The sequence below is a fragment of the Saccoglossus kowalevskii genome, chromosome 9 (genome assembly GCF_978046115.1).
Source record: "Saccoglossus kowalevskii chromosome 9, keSacKowa6.1, whole genome shotgun sequence".
In the NCBI taxonomy this organism is placed as follows: domain Eukaryota; kingdom Metazoa; phylum Hemichordata; class Enteropneusta; family Harrimaniidae; genus Saccoglossus; species Saccoglossus kowalevskii.
This window is the reverse complement of record NC_140649.1, coordinates 33,578,984-33,601,476: the sequence shown is the minus strand read 5'-3', so window position 1 is coordinate 33,601,476 and position 22,493 is coordinate 33,578,984. Positions and strand designations below refer to the sequence as shown.

At 36.3% G+C, this 22,493-nt stretch overlaps 1 protein-coding gene across 1 annotated transcript in view; it reads right to left on the bottom strand.

The window, feature by feature from the left end:
• LOC102808262 (uncharacterized) overlaps nt 1-22,493 on the bottom strand; it is a 56,074-nt gene that overhangs the window by 26,878 nt on the left and 6,703 nt on the right. The window contains exons 4-19 of the mRNA XM_085503433.1: nt 20,318-20,458; nt 18,284-18,519; nt 13,900-14,009; nt 13,190-13,450; nt 12,766-12,948; nt 9,535-10,767; nt 8,974-9,209; nt 8,405-8,721; nt 7,592-7,757; nt 6,399-6,627; nt 5,811-6,004; nt 4,968-5,194; nt 4,206-4,268; nt 2,820-2,987; nt 1,541-1,771; nt 557-789 (exon numbers count right to left, since the gene is read on the bottom strand). Coding sequence (XP_085359559.1) covers nt 557-789; nt 1,541-1,771; nt 2,820-2,987; nt 4,206-4,268; nt 4,968-5,194; nt 5,811-6,004; nt 6,399-6,627; nt 7,592-7,757; nt 8,405-8,721; nt 8,974-9,209; nt 9,535-10,767; nt 12,766-12,948; nt 13,190-13,450; nt 13,900-14,009; nt 18,284-18,519; nt 20,318-20,458 — 4,228 coding nt within the window. The remainder of the gene's footprint in view (nt 1-556; nt 790-1,540; nt 1,772-2,819; nt 2,988-4,205; nt 4,269-4,967; nt 5,195-5,810; nt 6,005-6,398; nt 6,628-7,591; nt 7,758-8,404; nt 8,722-8,973; nt 9,210-9,534; nt 10,768-12,765; nt 12,949-13,189; nt 13,451-13,899; nt 14,010-18,283; nt 18,520-20,317; nt 20,459-22,493) is intronic.

Genomic DNA, 22,493 nt, shown 5'->3' with positions numbered 1-22,493 from the left:
TTTAATTTAATTGCAACTAATTATTTATAATTTAATTACATTAAAAAGAAATACCATACAAAACACCCAGAAAGTCTTTTCAGCAAAAATTAATTCCAGGTAAAATAAACATTATGAGACACTGTGCGACTCAGATTACATGGTCTCTTCCATATTGAAATTGATGCAACCACTACATGTACTTGCAATGTTAGGAATAATACTGTTACAATATAGAAAGAGAAGCCATTAGCGATTTTTTTTTTTTTTTTTATTAGAAGAACTTCTTCGGTTCTCTCGCACATGCAGAAGAGAGTTTCTGGTTATCAGGTTTTAAGGTATTTTACTAAATACCACTGTAAATTACTTTATTTTTGCTGAAGGGATGATCTAGCTAACCTTTTTGCCCATATTTTACATTTAAATTGTCAAAAATCAGTGAATATAAATTCCATGCAAAACACTCAAAGTCTTTCCAGAGTAAATTAATTCCAGTTAAAATTATTTGACAGTTGCATTATAATACTAGCTCTATACCAAAATGTGTAGACAACCAGAATGAATGGGAATTACAAACCTTTGGAATTTCTCCTCCACGGCAGGTGACACAACATCTGGATGGTAGAAATACTCAGCTAATATATTTGCAGTGTTCTTTGTTGTTGGTAACTCAGATAAAAGAGTCAGCACCATGTCTTGAATTCCAGACTCCATGTCTAGGTAGTGAGTGAACGGTAGTAAACACAGCCCCCATTTCAGAGTGTCCAAAAGAAGATGTAAAATCTCACTGAATTCAATGGTGTCATGAGGCTAATAAGATAAAATAATTCACCAGTTCAAGCTGAAGTGAAGACTATAAATCGGAAAATGATGACAATTGGTATTTTTACACTGGTATCTAGGTTTCTGTTATATACATGTTCTTTCTCATAAGACAGCACATGATAATACTTTTCATATAACTTTCGCAAAATAAACTTGTATACACTTTTTAGACCTGAGCAAATGAGCTAGCAATTTAAAAAAAAGTCAAAATGACATTTTTTTTACCAAAAATGACAAAAATATTCACTAAAATTAGAAAATTGAAGGTACAAGTATTATCACAAAATGAACAAACCTTAGAGCGGTCCAAGGTACATATATGCCAAGTATTAAAGCAAGTGGACTGGTCAGTTTAAAAAGAAGTTAAAAATGTAAAGATGACATCAATGGACATGACACCATGAACAATCAGTAAATATGAATAGCTTCACACTAAGGTAATAAAACAAATAATTGCCAATAACATAGTCCATGTTTGTATTTGACTGCATTGATGTTAGAAACAAAAAAGGACCACAATAATTTGGAACAAGTGTGGATATGGATTAAACCTCAATTATTTTATGCAATTTGCACAAATTCAGACACCAAATATTTTACATAATAGTCCCGAAACTCCAAAAAAGCTATAGGAAAATATTAAGCTATATGCAACTTTAACATTACTCAACAACCCACTCAATATACAGACTACATGTACATACAACATGATAATGACTAGATATGATCAACTCACCTTAAATTGAACAGACTTTTCTCGACTGGATTGGTACTTCCTAGCACATGCAGAAAACTTGTCCCTGACATGCAGCAACCAGACCAGTGTACAGAGATCTCTGAAACATGTCAGCGTCTGTGCCACTGGTGGTGGGGCTTTCATGTCTTGGATTAAATCCACACCTAGATCCACATGATCAATTAAAGACTTTGGAATGTCAATAACAAACGAAACCTCTTCTTCATCCCCCTGAAGACAGATCAGATTTTTTGGTCATGTTATAGTTCTGTTTTTAATTATTTATTTATTTGGAAGACAGGAGAGCAGGAGAAAAATCCTGATTATACCGGATTCTGTCGTAAATTCGCCCTGGGACGTTAAACGGCAGTTTGGGTTTTTAAAACAAGCATCCTGTCGGCTGAGATAGCTCCGCTGTTAGCAATGCACATTTCAATTAAAGAACTGAAGATATCATTATAAAATGAACAATATGTATAGTATCAAAGCAATCAGACTTGCTGTTTTTAACAAGAATTCAAAAATATCACTTTTCACCAAAAATGACAAAAATATTCATCAAAATTAGATAATTGAAGATATCATCACGAAATGAACAAATCTGAGAGGTCCACATGTAGTACCAGGGCAATTTTTCGGATGGGCGAATTTACGTCAGAATCCGGTAGGTTCGATTAGAGAAGATTGCTGGTATCTTGCAGAGTGCACTAAGAACAAGAACTGCAAACTGGACTGACAGATTTATATCACCATCCAATGGGATGTAATTCTCACAAAACCAATAGTTTCTTTGGTGATTTGAGCAAAATGTACTCTAGTTTGTACTGATGGTCATAGTCAGACAATGACCACTGACAATCACCCCAACAGACAAGTGAAATTGTGCACATATTCATGGTTCATTCAAGATTTGTAAGAAGTCACAGTTTGGCCTCAAAACATTGTAACTGTAACACATCCCGAAACACTGCCATGATACTACTGGCTTTATATGTCAAATTAGCAAACTAATTTGGGCAGCCATATTTCCCTACTTATACCCTTGGTTCCCTTTTAACTGTATATTGACAGCAATATTTTAGATTTTAACTACAATGTATATCTGAAGACTACATCATACAGGACTCTTTAAGCAATGAACATTCATACAGGAGAGAAATCAAGAACTGATCCAGATTTGTCTCCCAGTGACAACTTCATTTAATAGTAAGATAAACAAGTGCATCGTCAAATATGGTAATATTAATGGCTGAAAAATGTGCATATATAATTAACATACCGTTGCAGCTATTAAAGTATCCTGTAGGTCTACGAGTTGTTCAACGTACCACTTGGTACAGGATAAGGTGCAATTAGCGGACGTCAGTACCAGTAAAAACAATTGTATAGTGTTAGCTATATCATGGCGAAGTTGTCTTTCTTGTATCACTTCTTCTGTTTCTTCAGTCTATCATCAAAATAACAGAGATACAGAAACCATCAAAACAGGGATTCATAGAAATGATGACTGCTATCTGAGTATTTGAAATGTTTTTTTAATTTTGTAATCAGGCATGCTCTAAAACGTGTGCAATTAAAATTATTACTCTTAACATTTCAACTTTAATTGAAATAATAGGTAATCCAGTGTTAGGCGTATGATATATGTTGAATGTCATATTCTAAGTTTTCACATGTGTATTATCAGTGTCCATATATGTTCTGTGTTCACAAGATTGTTTTTAGCGGTGCTCACTTGCATGTTTTTGATGTTCTCAGTGTTAACATATATGTTCTCAAGCTTTCACATGTTCAAATGTGTTTATATCTGTAATCCAGTGTTATGAAAGACATATCATGTTCTCAGTGTTCACATGTGTGTTCTCAGTGTTTACATGTGTGTTCTCAGTGTTCACATGTGTGTTCTCAGTGTTTACAAGTGTTTCCAACTGTAATCCAGTGTTATGAAAGACATATCAGGCATGTTCTTAGTGTTCACATGTGTGTTCTCAGTGTTTACAAGTGTTTCCAACTGTAATCCAATGCCATTAACAAAATCTCAGCCATACATGTATGTTATAGTTAAGTATTTTCATCTGTTTTGGTAATGTTGTGTCAAATAAATCCAATGGACGTTATGAGAAAATTGTTCAGAATACTGGCAGTTAATTGGGTAAATACAGCCAGGCAATGACCCAAATACATTCCATTCACATTGCACATGGAGTTAAGTTGTTTGAGCCAAGATGTTCCAAGAACAGAGCATAACACTAAACAAAATAAGTTATTTATAGCATTAAACATAGTGAAGCCATTGAAACTGTGCCCAAGAAAGGTGAGCTAAAACTTTAAACAAAGCAAAACATTTGTACATCTGAAACTACTTCATTCCAATGAGCACTGAAAAAATTGTTATAGTGCGAGATTCTTGAGTTTATGACATCGATTAAAAATCAAATCTATAAGCATCTAAGGTTGCAAGCCAGTTTTTTCTGTGAGTTGTTAAATTTACATCGTCTGTTCATGGAAATAAATAATTGAAATCTGAATACTACAATCAGATGATTAGAGAGTAATAAACCTACAGTGACTGTGAAAACCTACTATTGAAGACTGTCATGCAAAGGAACCAGATATTCCCCTGAAACAGACATGCACATGCACGTTGTAAACAGATTTTACAAACCTTCATGTGGTATATTTTATCCTTACGACTCACACCATCATTCTCACAAGCTCTAATTCTAGCCTGTGTTTAATATAAATACAACATGATTCGTATCAACCCAGGTAATTGTGAAATCTCAGTGTTTTTTGATGATATGGTAGCACCTACAATGCTTTGTCCAGTAGATTACAAGATCTTACTAAAAATCAAACTGACTAGTGAACATTGTTCGGTGTGTGAATATAAAATTATGTAAATCACGGAGTGGATATAAATCACTATTACATGTAAAATTAATATCCAAGCCAAAATATATTCAAATTAGTAAAGCTACAATGATCCCCAATCTTGCAAGATATAATATTTAGGCCTGTCACAAATTCCACCAATTTGTTAGGAGTTAAATCGAAAAATAGGCAGCTAGATTAATAACAAAAGTTACTGTCAACACATTTCCCCACAAACAAGACACGGTAGATTTATAACTTTTAATATGGAGCAAGCTGTGACTTAAACTTGTGTCAGATGAGATTGATTTTAATTTGATCTCTTGTGTATTGTATTGTACTGTACTGTATTGGGTTTCAGTCAAGGCCATGTGCCTGTTGACATATGACCTGTCAGTCATACTGAATTCAAAGCTCAGAATCATTATTTTATTCACTTAATGTCAAAACACAATGTTTTGTCTCTTCTGTACTAATAAGTTAATCACTAAGACTTATCAGTGCTTTTTTTTTGAAAGGTTCATAACATGAAGGAATCTGTTTTCATACTTACAGCAGAGGCAGTAGCTGGCTGAGGACAGTACAAAGGAGGGGCTGGTAGGTAGAGACCATCAGGTACCAATCCATTCAACTGCGAAACCAGTGACTTACATCGATCTATTATTTTAGTCAACAACCATGGTGTTGCATCCAGTCCAGAAATTGCCGCCGCTGTTAACATGTCTGTTATAGTCTTAGACACCTGTTCAACATTTGCTTCTTCATCTACATTGAAAGAACCTGATTACGAAAAAGATGACATCATTAATAGTGCATGACTAAATTACTGATACAAGTTTTTAATAAACCCACTTTCAAAACTGTTGTATATAAAAGTAGATCACAAAATATACTTTGATTTTGGACAAGATTTTGAGTATTATCTACCTTTTTTGTATATTGCAAAGTAATCAAAAAAGAATGTTAAATAGAAAAAAATAATACTGAAACAGTGAAGTGCCAAGATTTGAATAAAACGAATATGCATATACATTGTATTACCAAGAAAGAGGGAACAACTCACTGATAGCAGCCTGATGATATATACAATGTAAATTTACATAAAACAAACCCTTACACCGTAGCAACAAAATATACTTATTCATCATTTTATTTATTATGTACTGGTGCAACCATGAGGGATTGCGAAATCATGGTTTAATCAACCGAGACAAAAGACATGACACTGTGCTTTGCACTTGTTTAGTGAGACAAATCTTCTCAAACATGTAGCAGTGAAATTTTACTGGAGTTGTGGAAATCGGTTAAACTGACTTTTGTGATATATAGTAATAATATTAGTCAAGAATCTTCTAGTGGGATTTACAGTTATATGGAAATTGTCAATTTTACCTACCCATTGATGCTAAGGATGCAGCTGAGGGACTTCTCTTCAATCCAACAGGTGATGAAGGAGGTCGTAGCGTCCCACTCTCCTCATCTATTTTAAATGGCATTCCAGGAACGGCGGCTTCCACCAGGTATTCTAGACTGGACTGCATGATTGTCAAAGGGTGCAGATCCTCGGGAAGATCCGCACTGACATCAAAACTGAGAATAAATAAATGAACAATTTGAAACTGAGACTACTGCTGAAATTCCATGAGAGTTGGTAAAAATTGTGAAATTTTGTTGCAGTGACAATCTCATGTGGGTCCTAAGGCCAGTTGGTCACAGTAACTTTGATGATGATAGACTGATTTGGTAGGGAGGGGTGCAAGAGAAGAGTAACTTGCCACTTCTAGGCCGTTCTGACCACTAAAGGGGAAAATGTTCATTATTCACATCATTCCGTGGTAGGATGTGAGAATAAAAGAAGCTGTGTCTTGATTTTCACAGTGAATTTTAAAATTCTCTTCAGCTGTAATCTCATATTTGTTCTCAAAAGTAACATCATAGCTAGTACCGGTTGGGTCATGAAGAGCAGGGACAAAATACTACTTACCCAATGTCTTCTTTATCTAGGTGTTGATCCTTGTATTTAATGTAAGTTACACCCAACACAAAGGCACTTTTCCAGTCTCCCAGCTCTTTAGCAAACCATATGGCTTCAGGTAACAAACCAGCAACAAGCAACAACTGCAGTGCTCTGTCGCTAGTCCAGATTTCAGACAAGTCTTGTTGCCGGATTGAAAATGATACATCTTCATGATACAAAGGAATTACACGGCAAGCTGTAACAAAGTAAATACAGATGACTATGATAACTGCAGCTCTTTGACTGAAAATCAGAACAATAAAGAGGCACAGTTAAAAGGAACTTTCACCTGCATATTGTTTGCTGATTATAGGTAACTTGTATCCATGTTAATTTAGCACGTAAGTCGTACTTATACAATGTACAACATTGGCAACTCTCGGTTTACATAGGCTTCTACAAGAGATGCACTTCTGATAGAGCAGATACATAATTGGATTGTTTAATGATATGATAATAACTGACTGAAGTAACATGTGCAGTTCATGTATTTATCTGAAAAATATTCCATATATGTGCTGGGCATTATACAGCAGCTCTGTCTAAGTGAGATTTTCATCTTTAACAAATAAAGATAGGTTATATCTTTACAGAAGTGAATAACCTGTTCTAACAATGGGCCATTCCAGTTTATATCTGTACCCTCCCTGTTGATGAGCTTGTGTGTTTACTTCATACAGGGTATAATTTCCATGGGTGTATAAGTCATACAAAGTTTTATTTCCAAATCACCATTTACCATACAGTAATGGAAATCCGAAACTATAGTTCCTACTTATGGTGTTGCTGAGTTCCATTGTGCCACCATACAGAGTAGGATTTCCAAATATAACTATGTTCATATGCTAATTTACCAAGTTCAAAATTTTATATTTGATAATGGAAATCCAAACTAGTCCTGATTAACGGTGTTGATGAGCTCATAATGGCCCAATTATAAGATGGATTTATACATGTGAAATCTTTTCAAAAATAAAGCAAAAAGTTGAAAGTAGACATTATGCACTAGGTGTGCTAATATCATCCATTCCTACACGGAATCCAACCACCATTGAATTAGAAGTAGAAGTAGTCATGGGAATCCACTCTCATTTCTGGATTGAACCATACATCCACATACTATGTTACACTACATGTACACTAGCACTGCACACACTTACCATGTACTATATCTTTATTGTAGAGAGGTTTTAATGGTGCCGCAGCATGTGGAGGATATATATACAATGATCGATTGCTGAAGTATAACGCCATGAACCTAGACAAGGATTCTACAACAGGTTTTATACTGGTCCTATTGACACACGGGAGGATAGGAGCCGCTTCCTAGACAAAATAAACATTGCAATGAGGTCAGTGAGGAATCTGAAATGTACTCAATCAATGAACAGCATAGAATGAAGAATATCTTAGGATGAGGATGATATGTTTTGAGGCTAAAGTTTCAAGTTTTGCCGTTATTTTAGAAACTTGCACGCTCCAGTGTAAAAACATTCCAATTTTGTCTGCAGAATGCCTGGCAAATTAGCAAATAAATTCTGTGAGCTAGTAATCAACCAGCCCCCTTCTTGAACGGAAAGTGACGGCGCTATAATTCAAACTATTTATTTCATGGTTTACTTTAAATTAGTTATCTCTGATACAAAATTTTACTACTGTGAAATACTTTATTTTCGCTTGGAATTAATTTTCGCTATTTTTGCTGACGGGATGATTCAGTGAAAATACATTTTTTCCTATGTTTTACATTCAATTTGTCAAAAATCAGTAAAAAAGTGTTTTCAGCGAAAATTATTTCCAGCTTAAATAAAGTATTCTACAGTATTCCGATTCATGAAGAGGCAATACAATCAACACAAATGACATATCTTTTAAAGTTGAGAACATACTTCTAATCCATTTTATGATTTACATGGTTACGCTTTTATTTGACAACAGAGAAACAGGATCCAAGCAAACATATCTTATCTTACCTGTGGACCTAGCATGTTGGTGAACACAGACATGAAGGAAGCATCAGATTTACAAAGCTTGAGCTGCTGCTTGAATGAGCGTGAACCACCCAAGCCCGGCAGCTCAGAATAACAGTCGATTAACGAATCCACAAGCTGCAGAGCACCCATCAGATTAGATTGTTGTAGCTGAGTGTACAACACAGCTAACAGTGACTGTGTTTCTAATAAGGGATATGATGTCAGGGATGGGTTTTCAGCCATGCTGATCTCTTCAGCTATGTCCCGCCAGGTTTCGATGGCCTGCGAGAGATGACCAGCTTCATAATGCATAGCACCTATGGAAACAATAATTTTCATTTTTAAACTGGTACCAAGATTACTTTAATGATAGTGTAACTTTAAAGGCAGAGCTCTTCAAATGACAGTGTACCTTTAAAGACAGAGATCCATTAATGACAGTGTACCTTTAAAGACAGTAATGACAGTGTATTTTTAAGAGCAGAAATCCATTAATGACAGTGTAATTTTAAAGAAAATGCTCCTATAAAGACAGACCTACCCCAACCACTATTACATTTTAATCTCACCTTTGAGAAATACTCGATTGAGATTCCTCTTCCATGTTCTATCTTCTACAATATCAAATCCTAAATCATGTAGTTTCACCTGCGTTGCACATAACAATAAGATCACCTTCTGCTGTTTCACAACAATTTTATTATCCATACTGTCAGTAATATCACTAGCTTTAGTGAGTCTGTGTGATAACTTGGAATGGTATCGTAGTAGCTGTCTATACAGAGACTTCCAACTTAACATTAGCCTGTGAACCAATTGAACACATGTTAATGTATAATCTGGTAAATAATTTGGCTCAGTTCACTTATCAAAACTTGTAATTTATTTTCAATATTAGATAGCAGCCAAGACATTTTTATTTCATAAACATTTGTTATATGGGATTGTCACTGCGAACAATACATTACATAAGCCTGCAAAGGAATCCTTGTTATTAATAAACTATGGTTGCTGATTTTTTGTAATTCAAGACAGTTTTACATGATTTTATTTTATATGTCAAGCACTAGTTAGCATTGTTTTTCTGCAAAAATAAATTGATAAATAGGAATGACATACTGATCACTCACCTTTTTGCTGGAGTGTGTTTCAATGATACAACACTTTCCTCCACAATCTTGAGCTGATCAATCTCCTCTCTGGCTTCACGTACAGAGTCTCGTAAACTTCTTGCACTCATAGAGCCGCGCTGACTTCTCGCACTTAATGAACCCTCATAGTCAAACGCTCGCAGACTAGCACGTCGACGAGTCAACTGCCGACAGAGAACCGTGCCCTCTACATTGTCTGAAAGATGAAATTCAAACTCTGATGCTGAAGAGTCTATATTCATGGCTTTTGGAAGCCAGCTGTATGCGTTGTTTATCGCCTTCTCTGAATACAGTAGGATGTGGTAACAGCAGGCCAGCGTTTTGAAGTAAGACTGTCGTGTGTCGGTCTGCAGTAAGGTTTGGCATAGACCTGTTACGAGTCGTAGAGTATAAGAAGAGGAATTTTGATGTACAGTATCCCAACCCAGTACGCTAAGAGCATGACGAAGCAACATCAGTATTCGATACATGTCTGGCGATGTTGCAAAGAGTTTAAAAATCCTCTGCAGCAGGCCATCGTCCTGCTCTATCTTAGACACTTTAGAATCTGGTGCTGTTTTCAACAACAGCTCACACAGCTTTATCATACTGTCAACGGTAATCACCATGATTTTATCAAGTTGTGTTGTCCATATGCCGGTATATGAGATTCCCAATCCCCAAGCAGCTTGCAGTGATGTCTGCACGGCCTGTAGATGCTTTGTGGTGTCAAAATCCGGAGTCTCTCCTCGCGACCCACCAGTCCTATTGAATTCATCCATACCATCACCGAACATTAACTTTCCCTCATCAAGATCATTCAGTCCTAGAAACTCACTTGGCGACATAGAACTTCCTGTACTTAAACCCATAGTATCCCCTGCTTGCTCAAATTGGTAGTTGATTTGCACCCGACGCTTTGGAAGGCTGTCGGTCTGATCAAATTTTATGGTGGGTAGTAAAGCGGTGTGTATATTGTGTTGCTCGCTTATTTTGTTGAGTTTGAGTCTAGCTTCTGCCAGGAAAGTTTTCATCAGATTAGCACAAGAGGAGTCTTCAGGAAGCTGTATAACGGTGACTAAGTATCCATCTGAACAAAGCAGAAGTGGTAACGACGGATGGGTAGAAACAGAGAATTTCTGTTTCATTATATCCACTTCTGACATCATAGAACTGGTGGGTGACTGCGGCTGGTGCTGTTGCTGAATTTTTTCATGTTGTTCCTTTTTAGAGCTGGAAACAATAAATACTTTAATGATAAATTCACAAAAGAATTTATAACGCATTATGTAATCATTTATGGGGTTAATAAAACATGAAGACATTGGATTGAAAAAACCAAAACTAAATTAGGGATATATGCAGGTTTGAACTGACAGAGGCAATAAAGACAATTGCCTACATGTAGGTTCAATTCAATATTCCCTGTATTATTCCAATGTTTCAGGCCTTGAAAACAGATGCTCTCTCAACTCCAATGTATTTATTGTGTTGTATTTATTGTATTCAAAACATTGAGATTCTACAGTTAAAAAAATCTTGTAATTGTGAAAAGTTGTTGCTGCAATGCACAAATCACACTGACCATATATATCCACCAGGACTATTTGATGAAAGAATAACCAATAAAAAAAGCCAGAAAACATGCAAAATAATAACAACAGTTCAACTATTTGAAGTAAACTTTTGTCACACATGTGTCACATTCAAACATTTTCCTTTCCTTTTTGTTCACATCAGATACACCAACAATGACAGGAATATACAAATGAGGGACAAACCTCACAAAATGCTGTTACCGGTATAATTACATGTACAGGGGTACCAATGAAAGTGTAGCTTTTTAATGAAAATCACAGCTTTGACACCGTGCAGCATAGCTTGGTCAGGAAAAGCTTAGCTGCAGGAATGAAATCCACTAGTTTTGACATCGAGAACTCAAGCTTTGAACATATTTTGATGTTGAGGGCGTACACAACATGGCTGCCTCCAAAAGCAGCGTTAGCGACGGTAAGTATTTTACTCGTTTTCTCAACAAAATCACCAAGTTATGCTGTGTAATATGCCGCGATCAGTGAGGTTCAGGTTCAATTTCATTTCTAGAAAGTTTCAGCCACCATTTTACGAAACTTGCAGAGAAATCTCAACTCCAATTTTCAAAGCGAACAGGCTAGCAGGACGTTCTATTCTTATACATGTACTTGGATTTTATGATAGTGTAAAGACGTGGTGGCTAGTGCATAAATGAAAGGAAGAGAAGCTAAATATTCATCTCATATGATACTAACTTTTAAATCTTTGTGAGCTTTTACAAACTCTGGAAAACAGACATTGTCAACACTAGCAACCACGTCTTTACACTATCATAAAATCCAATTACATGTATAAGAATAGAATGTTCGCTTCGAAAATTGGAATTGAGATTTCTCTGCAAGTTTCGTAAAATGGTGGCTGAAACTTTTTAGAAATGAAATTGAACCTGAACTTCACTGATTGCCCTCAACATCAAAATATGTTCAAAGCTTGAGTTCTCGATGTCAAAACTAGCGGATTTCATTCCTGCAGCTAAGCTTTTCCTGACCAAGCTATGCTGCACGGTGTCAAAGCTGTGATTTTCATTAAAAAGCTACACTTTCATTGGTACCCCTGATGTACATGTATAATTATAAGGTATCACAAGAATAGCGCAAACGCTGCAATCAGGCAGTATGGATCACTTCGACCTCTGTTATGTCAATACAATCACGGTACTGACTTTGCGATATTCTCGTAATATTTTTTTTCTAGAGATTCTGATCAGAATCTATAGCCAGTGGGACATTACATTCATTTAGTTCCAAATTAATAAACACTGTATAGAAAATTACATAAAAAGGTGTAAATCGCTGCAACAACATGTCGGTGGGTAAAATGGTGGTGTTCTAAAAGTTTAAAAGTATGTATTAATGTTTTCACCACCAGTTCCCTCTTTTCAACACAAAATAATCCTGTTTATAGTCTGCAGCCAAATTGATTGAGTAAAAACTGAAAATTTACACAAATTTGGTCTGTTTACTTCAAAATTAAGGATTCATTTCCAGAAATATTGAATAACATTTCCAGAAATATGAAGGAAAGTGCAGAAATATTTGGGTGGGAAAGTCGACTGGTGAAAAGGTTAAGCAGGTGTTGATATTGTATTATACAAACTGTGTCAAAATATTGCATTGGGAATCAAGTAATCCAACTCACGTGTATGAAATAAGTGGATGAAATGGCAAATACATATCTGGTCCAAGCTCGACTGAGCATCCCTGGCTTTCCAATCGGACAGGTTCCCCTAGCCTTGTCATTATTGCTAGAGAACCTCTTTTAGTCATACACACTATAAACAAATCATCACATGTCCATTTCATGTCTGTTACCCAAAATGACCTGGAGGAGAAAAATAAGGCAGAGAATAGTAAGTGTCCGAGTTATAGCTACATTTGTGTACAGAAAGTACAGGACAATGAACACATAGAAAGTCCATGATGAATTGGTTTTAATGTACATGTACCATATTATCCTATGAACAATGGTGGTTGAATTTGCTGAAAAAAAACAAAAGTTTTCAACATAAATCTGCTAGAGGGCGCTATTATAATTCAGCTGACTTCATTACATACAGACTTACCTCGCTAGATTGGGAGGCGGGTTTGGAGCTTTAGTACCACATCCTTTCAAATCAGACACCTGTGCAGTGGATGTCAGTAGTGATATGAATATGACTCTGTTATTATGGGGAGATCTCTGATTGGCGGCAACAGCAAGGGTGAGACCATCGTGGGAATGAGCTATGCGGTACGCTCCCCGTGCTCTCACTGGTCTACATCCACTAACTATTTGAGCAGTCGGTGTTCTAAAACTACTCCACTCAACAGTGAAAGAGGGATTTCTGCACATGAAGAAAAGGATACAAAGAAATATTATAAACTATCACCAATTATTATAGCGTTATTGTATCAAAATGGTAAAAAAAATACAAAATACAAAACATTGATTAATTTTTAAATTATCAGTTTTGACTGGCAACGTAAATGACAACAAAAATAAAATGATTAGAAACAACTACAAATGTACAGCCTGGCTTTTATTTACCCAAGAGTGACATTCACTACTCTAGTATTCTAGCCATGTCAGTAAGGATAAAGTCCGAAATAAAATATCATGGAACCTCAATTATTGATGAAGAGAAAGCTGAAACAATAAACTCCTGACAATTTACAAAGCTTTCTATAAAGATTTTGTAATTAAATTATACAGATATTATCAGTACTAAAGGTAAGTGAAATAAAAATGACAAAACACATAATCCTAGTTTGCTATCCACATTCATTAACTCACCCTACTGACTTGATGTCTACTTGTTCCAGCCATCTCAGGACTACAGACGTCACTTGTATCTTATCGTCTACATTAAAGACAAATGAACAGACACAGCAGTAACCAAGTACCTATGGGTAACAAGAAGTGATGTATAACACATATAAATACAGTTGGTGGTAGAGATGCATTGGCAACAAAGTAAAATGTTTGCTTTTAAAATAAAAATGACAGTCTGTCGTCAACACAATTCATATTTTAACCATTCAGTATACAATAATCATAATTTTTAGTTTAAGTGTTAAAGGGAGGAGGTTGTAGCACACCTCATGTTCAAATTTTATGTATACAAACAATGTATTTTAATGTATTTATGTATGTAGTGTTGTAAACTTCACTAGTATGGGACCCATATCGAAAAGAATGTGGCGTGACAAACACAGCCCTTTAATATAGTATTTATTTTTTTACAGTCACTATTTTAAAAATTCTATGGCATATTCAGAAGTGAAATTTAGCATGCAAATATTACCAAAGTTCAAGCATGATGAGTGTGCCAATAGTAGTAGTGGTGGCAGTGACATGTAACTGGACATAACAGTAGGTGAAGTTTACTTTGATATGGAAATCAAATCATAACAATGTGTAATTTTCTTCTAGATATCATTCTCATATACATGTTAATAAATAATGTAAACTGTTTAATTTCGACTGCTAATAATTACTACAATTTGATGGCTTTTTGATGGTCAAAATTTCAAAAAGACTTTTAGACTAGGTGCTGTCTATTATCGTGAGACTTTGACAAATCTATGAATAATAGACTAGTGAATCAGTCTAGAAGGCCTCATGTACAAGTCAGTATGGGCAAGTGAGTTGCTATGGTAATGTACTGAAGTCATGGAGACAGCCAATCAGTGATGAGATAGAATTCTGTGTCGTCTATATATTTACATAGCATTTCACCCGGCCATTCTTGAGAGCACTGGGATACTCTGAATGGCTGGATTTCAGACTTAGTGTGAAAGTCACTGTGACTTTTAGAACCCATCAAAACCCATCATAATTGCCACTCCTATGAAATGTTGTGATTGTCATAGACAAACATTTGAAATCTGACTTTTTGGATTTTTGGTTCATGATCCTGAAATTGAGTTTGGAAGGCACTTCTAAAATTAAATAAAGTGAACTTTAAGTGAAGCAAAATTATCGCCATGTTAATTATTACCATATTTTTAATCCAGGAAAATTAACCACTGATTTGTACCTTCCTAAATGTTCATTGTAGGCATTCCCACCTGAACCAATTAGACTCAAGGCTGAGAAGAACTTGGCAGCCACAGCCAATCACAAGCCAGTGTATTCTTAAGGTAGCGAGAAGGGAAATTTTCACTTTTTTCTTAATTTTTCAAAAATTGATAAAACGATTACTTTAGACCTTGATACATCATTCCAGGTTTACAAAAAATCGAAATTGCGAAATACCGTTGCTTAAATTAGTGTTTTAAAACGCTAGCAGAAAAGACTGCAACTCCCGTTTCGTGGATATTTGCATATAATGTTTATCTTTGGAAGGGTTTAAATGATAACATCATTATCTGTATACTCTGTTGTTGACGATTCTGATATAACGGGTGATAAGCTTCCCGTCGCAAACAATGCGTGTTTATCTAACGTCCATTGTCAGCATTATTGTCAGTCGAGACTTCGTCGGAGAAACATGGTCATACAGTACTCATTTCTCCCAACCTTCCACTTTTACTCAACCGCTTATCGCTTAATTTCCGACCATGCGGTCTTGTTCGAAAACGACCGCATTTTAATTGCGTTTTTTTTTTCGCTCGCTTGCTTATTGAAACACCGACCGCTCGCCCAAACACTGATCACGGACACATGAGTGGTCGAAATAGTGGTTTTGATAGTAAAGTGTGAACATACAACTAGTATTAACTATTATTAAATTCTGAACGGCACTTCAAATCTAATAGTTGTATGGCACTTGTATCGTGAAAGCAACTGAACTGTTCTAGATGTAATATTTTTTATTATTTTAATGAGACAGAAAAAAAGCATAGGTAACGCATTTTGAGAGCAGAGAAAAGAGGAAATGTTAATGATTAATTCCAAAAATAACGATACCAAATCCACGTCAGCCGGTCTGGTAAAATTTGACATTCAATTTTCAAAAATAAGTCACGATCATTGAATGAGTTCAGTCTATGTGACCGTATACGTACCCTAAAAGTGTTCCTACAACCACAGTCCCTCTATCCAGACCGGGGATAGAGGGACCATGCCACAACAAATATTTTTGACTAAAAACGGCTACATGCCCTGAAAAAATCGAACAGAGCTTGACATGTATGAATAACTTATTGGGCTAAAAAAAAACGTGTCAAATTTAGTTATAGCCATAAATATTTGGTGACCAGTCGATGAACAATTCGAAACTCAGGATTCACACGGAAGTCCTTCAGGGCTGAAAATTATCGACCCTACTCTGGTTTACTTTATTTCCCAACTTGCAGAGAAAACTGATTCGCCGTGGACTCTAATGTATCTCAGCCTAGTATTTTCTTTTTGAACTGAGGTCAAATTCCACCCGTTTGTCAAAATATACTGATGTTTTTCAGCGAATAGTTTTGAAGCCTGTCACAGCACAAAAAGACTATGTGAATCGACACCGGAAATTGGATGGTACGACAACCCTTCAATTAGCGTCAAATATGTTTTGTTACAACATCATTGATTGGCTGAAAGTCACATGATCGGAACACGACCTGGGTAACAGAACCATATTTGTCCGTATTATCAACAGGACCTCGCAAAAGAACCACACCTACATTTTCAATCTTTTTTAGCGTGACCGAGTGGGTGGGCGGCCGGTGATATTTTGGGGTTTGCGCGATCGAAAATAAAGCAGAAATTGTCCGGTCGAATTCAACAAGCGGTTGCAAAAGCTAATACCATTTTTCTAACGCAATGGCAAAGAAAAGAATGCGTTGACAGACGAGGCAAAGAAAAATCTTCCACTCAGTGTCGCACTCTGAAACTCTTTTTTTTTTTTCAAACATCGGCCATTTTGTTTCACCATGAAAACGGTTTTATTAGATCTCTTATCAGAGACACTTGAAGGATTAGCTTGTTTGTAAACTGTCAGCGTGGACAGTGAGACAGTAATGTTTGTCAGAGGATTATCCCTCGTTGTTCGTTTGCATAACAATGAAAACCCAAACGTTCCTGGAGTACGGACTCAAATGCCAGCAGTTTTTTTCATTTTTCACGCTCGAGCTTGAAATTATTCATTATCTGACACTCTTTATGAGTTCTATGATATCAGTGGTTAATATGTTTGGCCATTTTTAGTGTATATTTATAATAATGCAGCAAATCTACAGTGTTTTATTATCCAAAACTGTTTTTCGCGTTTTTCTTGAGTTGAAGTTTTGACTGAGTACGACTCATTGGGACTGCCGCCAAATCAAGTGCGTTCAGACTAGGACATTCAAACTCGCAGTTATCGTTCAAAAGATTATGATGGTGCGAAATATGTCTGGATTTTTAAAGAAAATGTTTTGTCACAGAATAATAGTCTGTTAAAGGTGCCAAGTATGAAATAATTTGGAGACAAAAAAACAAAACTGCATAGAAATCGGAATAATGGGTCTTTTGATTACCGGGGACACATTTCAATGGACTTGATTACGGACAATGCACAACTTAAATTTCACTAGGAAATTCCGCAGTGTGCTCTCGCCATCGCGGACTTAGTCATTTTTACAAGGTTCGCCATTTTTGATGTCACGTGATAATTATGTAAACAATGACTGTCCAGTTTGTGCGAACGTGTACCTCTATACTTAGTCTTTTGAAATATATAAGCTAAATTACGGTTCTGAATGTGACAACAGACAGAGAATGTTTTATTCGAAAACGGCACAAAACCTTCTCGCTACCTTAATTATCATAGATAAATAAACAGTTCGTCTGTGGCGCTAAATTCCAAATTCTTGTCAGTTGCATCTTTGCCTTGCAGCCAGGTGCCCCTTAAAACCTTAATACTAGTAGTAGCCAATTATCAAACCCACCCCATCCCTTGTACAAGGTTTGGATTTGCTAGTAATAAATCCAACCCCATCCCTACTGTGTGTTGTGTACTGGTATTTGTTGCAACATGCTTGCTCCCCTATGTCGTCTACTATGTCTGATCTGTGTTTGGGTTGGATTTGATGATTAAACAAAAAGACTTTCAGTGCTCCAATATTTCAGGATTTGTTGTCAAATCAACTGATTTTATCATTTTTTTTTATGTTGATCACAATAAGCAATGAGAGGTGTTCTGCATACAAAGTGGGTGTGTTACTTTAAAGAATGTTGAAAAATGAAAAAAAAAAATATAACTAACCGAGTCAATAAAAAACTTTGCATCAACGACTGTTTCCTTGGTTTGTTGGGTTGGCACCATGATACTACTTTCAGTGGCAATATGTGACCATGTTCCTTTGAGTTCATTTTGTTTTGGTGTATTTGAATACAAACTGGATGCTCTGTCAATCTCCCATAAAAATAGACGACTATTGCCAATAATGACAATAAGCTTGCATCCATCGTTAGACAGAAATATATTTGGTCTTGGCGGTTCTATCAATGTACAATGTAACATGATATTGGTTAATGATGTTTTTTTATTAAAAGCTAAATCATAAATCTGGGAGAGCCACAATGAACATAAAGCTTGTTGCAGTGCCATTGACAGTACACGCTTCATGCAGTGTTTTCACCAGATAAAAAAAAATTACTACCGGGTACCAGTAAGTAATGAACAATTTGCATAACAATGTATTATTCAAATTCAATCTGACTATTGTTTATTATAATATTAACATTGCAGAGTAGTGGGCCACTTTTCTCTAATACACTTTACTATGGTGCCATTGACTTATGAAATAATCAAGAAAAATAATATTCGGTCTGAAAACATTTTATAAGTCTGGATAAATTGTAGGCAGAACTATAAATGTAATAAAGAATTTCAAGCAGATGGTAAAAATTTTAATTTCTCCCATTATGAAATGTGAAAAAAAGAGATGCAGGACTGTAAGGGTCGACCCATCGACTGCTGATGCTGTTTTTCCCATTTGAAATGTGAAAAAAAGAGATGCGGGACTGTAAGGGTCGACCCATCGACTGCTGATGCTGTTTTTCCCATTTGAAATGTGAAAAAAAGAGATGCAGGACTGTAAGGGTCGACCCATCGACTGCTGATGCTGTTTTTCCCATTTGAAATGTGAAAAAAAGAGATGCGGGACTGTAAGGGTCGACCCATCGACTGCTGATGCTGTTTTTCCCATTTGAAATGTGAAAAAAAGAGATGCAGGACTGTAAGGGTCGACCCATCGACTGCTGATGCTGTTTTTCCCATTTGAAATGTGAAAAAAAGAGATGCGGGACTGTAACGGTCGACCCATCGACTGCTGATGCTGTTTTTCCCATTTGAAATGTGAAAAAAAGAGATGCGGGACTGTAACGGTCGACCCATCGACTGCTGATGCTGTTTTTCCCATTTGAAATGTGAAAAAAAGAGATGCGGGACTGTAACGGTCGACCCATCGACTGCTGATGCTGTTTTTCCCAAATGTGAAAAAAAGAGATGCGGGACTGTAACGGTCGACCCATCGACTGCTGATGCTGTTTTTCCCATTTGAAATGTGAAAAAAAGAGATGCGGGACTGTAACGGTCGACCCATCGACTGCTGATGCTGTTTTTCCCATTTGAAATGTGAAAAAAAGAGATGCGGGACTGTAACGGTCGACCCATCGACTGCTGATGCTGTTTTTCCCATTTGAAATGTGAAAAAAAGAGATGCGGGACTGTAACGGTCGACCCATCGACTGCTGATGCTGTTTTTCCCATTTGAAATGTGAAAAAAAGAGATGCGGGACTGTAACGGTCGACCCATCGACTGCTGATGCTGTTTTTCCCATTTGAAATGTGAAAAAAAGAGATGCGGGACTGTAACGGTCGACCCATCGACTGCTGATGCTGTTTTTCCCATTTGAAATGTGAAAAAAAGAGATGCAGGACTGTAAAGGTCGACCCATCGACTGCTGATGCTGTTTTTCCCATTTGAAATGTGAAAAAAAGAGATGCAGGACTGTAAAGGTCGACCCATCGACTGCTGATGCTGTTTTTCCCATTTGAAATGTGAAAAAAAGAGATGCAGGACTGTAAAGGTCGACCCATCGACTGCTGATGCTGTTTTTCCCATTCGTATTGGCTATTCGTGGAGGCTTTCAGCAGGCTTTGTGTTAAAGTAGTGAGTGCACTTTATATTATTTTTTTTTCTCAAATTTGCAGGGTGCAACCACCTCTACACAACATTACAACATTGACTTTCCTTTCAATAAATTATTCTAGAAGAGCTAATAATCCTAATACCTCTTTCTTTGTTCTCTTTTAAAGCCTTAGGTAGAATGTGTGTTGCCAAATCAGGTAGCCCTGTGATGGTTTTTACTCTATCCTTATCTTTATGCCATAGAAATAGGTTACCAGTGTGCTGTAAACCAATGAGAAATTCACCTGCAAAAAAATCAAATAAAAAAAAAATAGAGTGCATTCCAAGCTTGAATTCGTGCAGAAAAGACATTGCCAGATGCATTGGCTGCCTTGGTAACCCAGTAACAATTTGAATACTAGAATTTTTCCAAAATTTTAGTGTTGCAGTATTTCAACATTTTTAAGTATCTCTATCCAATTGCTTTGTTTATTTCATGAACACCTCTGTGAAAAAAGTGACAAAAGTTGACTTTAAAATTCAACTGTTAAAAGAATTTTAAAATCAGTCTGATTTTTTTTTTTTCAATTTTGGCCTTGAAATTTTCTTCAGGTTCCGATGACATCACCACTGACTTGGCCAAAAAGGAAATTCATCAATATCAAAAAAACTATTACTATTAGTATTTATCATTATAGTGTCTCAGCCAATGGATTTCTTTGATAAGATATTTCAAAATAATATGATTACTGAAAAATACTTTATTTTAGCTGGAATTAATTTTCGCTGAAAGGACTTTTTGGGTATTTTGTATGGAATTTATTTTCACTGATTTTTGATGAATTTAATGTAAAATATTGGAAAAAAGGTATATTAGCTGGACTTTATTTTCCTTCAGCGAAAATAGCAAAAATTAATTCCAAGTATTTCACAGTAAGCAATTTTAGATTTTCCAATGATAACACTGAAAATAAATGCAGCAGAATATGGTTTAACAAAATGACCAATAAAAATGTGCTAAAAAATGTATAATTAAAGTGTAACTGAATTGGGACAATTGACTTTTTTTGTGTGCAGAATTTATTTATAAAAACATTATGAAAAAAAATCAAGTGAAAAATGTACATAAATTAAGTAAACGATCAATAATAATGTTCTGGATAAGGACACGCCCACGTTCAGTTTCTTGGTCGACTCAGAGCGAGGCTCCAACTAGAGTACCTAATTAGCATACAAGGGTACTTTGTGACGTCACGGGGGGAACTTGTCATCGTCTCACAATGGCCGCTATACGTATGCAGTGCTCGGAAAGCGACACAGAATCTATGTTATCGTCTGACGAGAGTTATGAAATCGAAGAGTATGATGACAATGAGAGATGTCACGATTTTGTTTTAGAGTGCCAGGGACAAATTGGCCCATACAGGTTTGAACCTGCAAGAAAAGTACGCAATGTGGGTGATCGTGTACCTTCCCAAAATGACCGTGACACAGAGTTTGAACATCGTGACCGGCTTGGTTTCCAGTTTCTGTCTTTTGTTCATCCAAATTCTAAACACATATCAGTGTGCAATTTTCAGTTTCTTGATCTTCTGAAGAAATCATGTAAAGACACAAAGTACGTGAACGGTGAATGCGTCCAGTGCTTACATTTTCCAATCGCCATTTTGTGTTTTGTTGTTGTTGTTCCACGATCGATCTAGTTATTTCGACTCTGGCATAATAACAATTTATTACATGAATACATTCTAAACTTTTCAAGCAAATTAATATTCATATTCTACATGGAAAATATTATTCTTCTGGTTATTTACACAGTTATTCCCGAAACCCAAATAATTCATAACGAATCCAGATGGTGGATCAACAAATGGTTCGGGCGTAAAATGGACACTGCAAATAACGGTATATGGAGAAGGTCCATCCCAATGTTTCCTGGTGTTCTTGACGGCTTTGGTCCACTGATGTCATAAATTCGAATCTTTTGGGAACCCATAAAGACTTGCGCGATCGCTGTGTGTGTTACTACACCCGCCAACAACACAGCGTTTCCCCATGAAAACGATCGTGGTAACTCGTTGTATATGATGGTAACTCGTAAGAATTCTCGATCTTGGTAACTCGTTGTATATGTTTACGAAACGGGTGCGTATGGAAAATGATAAACAATCCTGTCTGCTAGCTAGCTCATGCTTTATGCTCCCGTTGGCGGCGCCATTTCGGTTACACTCGTAATGCCGAAAAAACTCGAAGGTGATGGGAGAGGGGGGCGTGGCGCGATTTCGGAATATCATTGACTGTTTACCCAATTTATATACCCATTTCACTTGATTTTTTTTC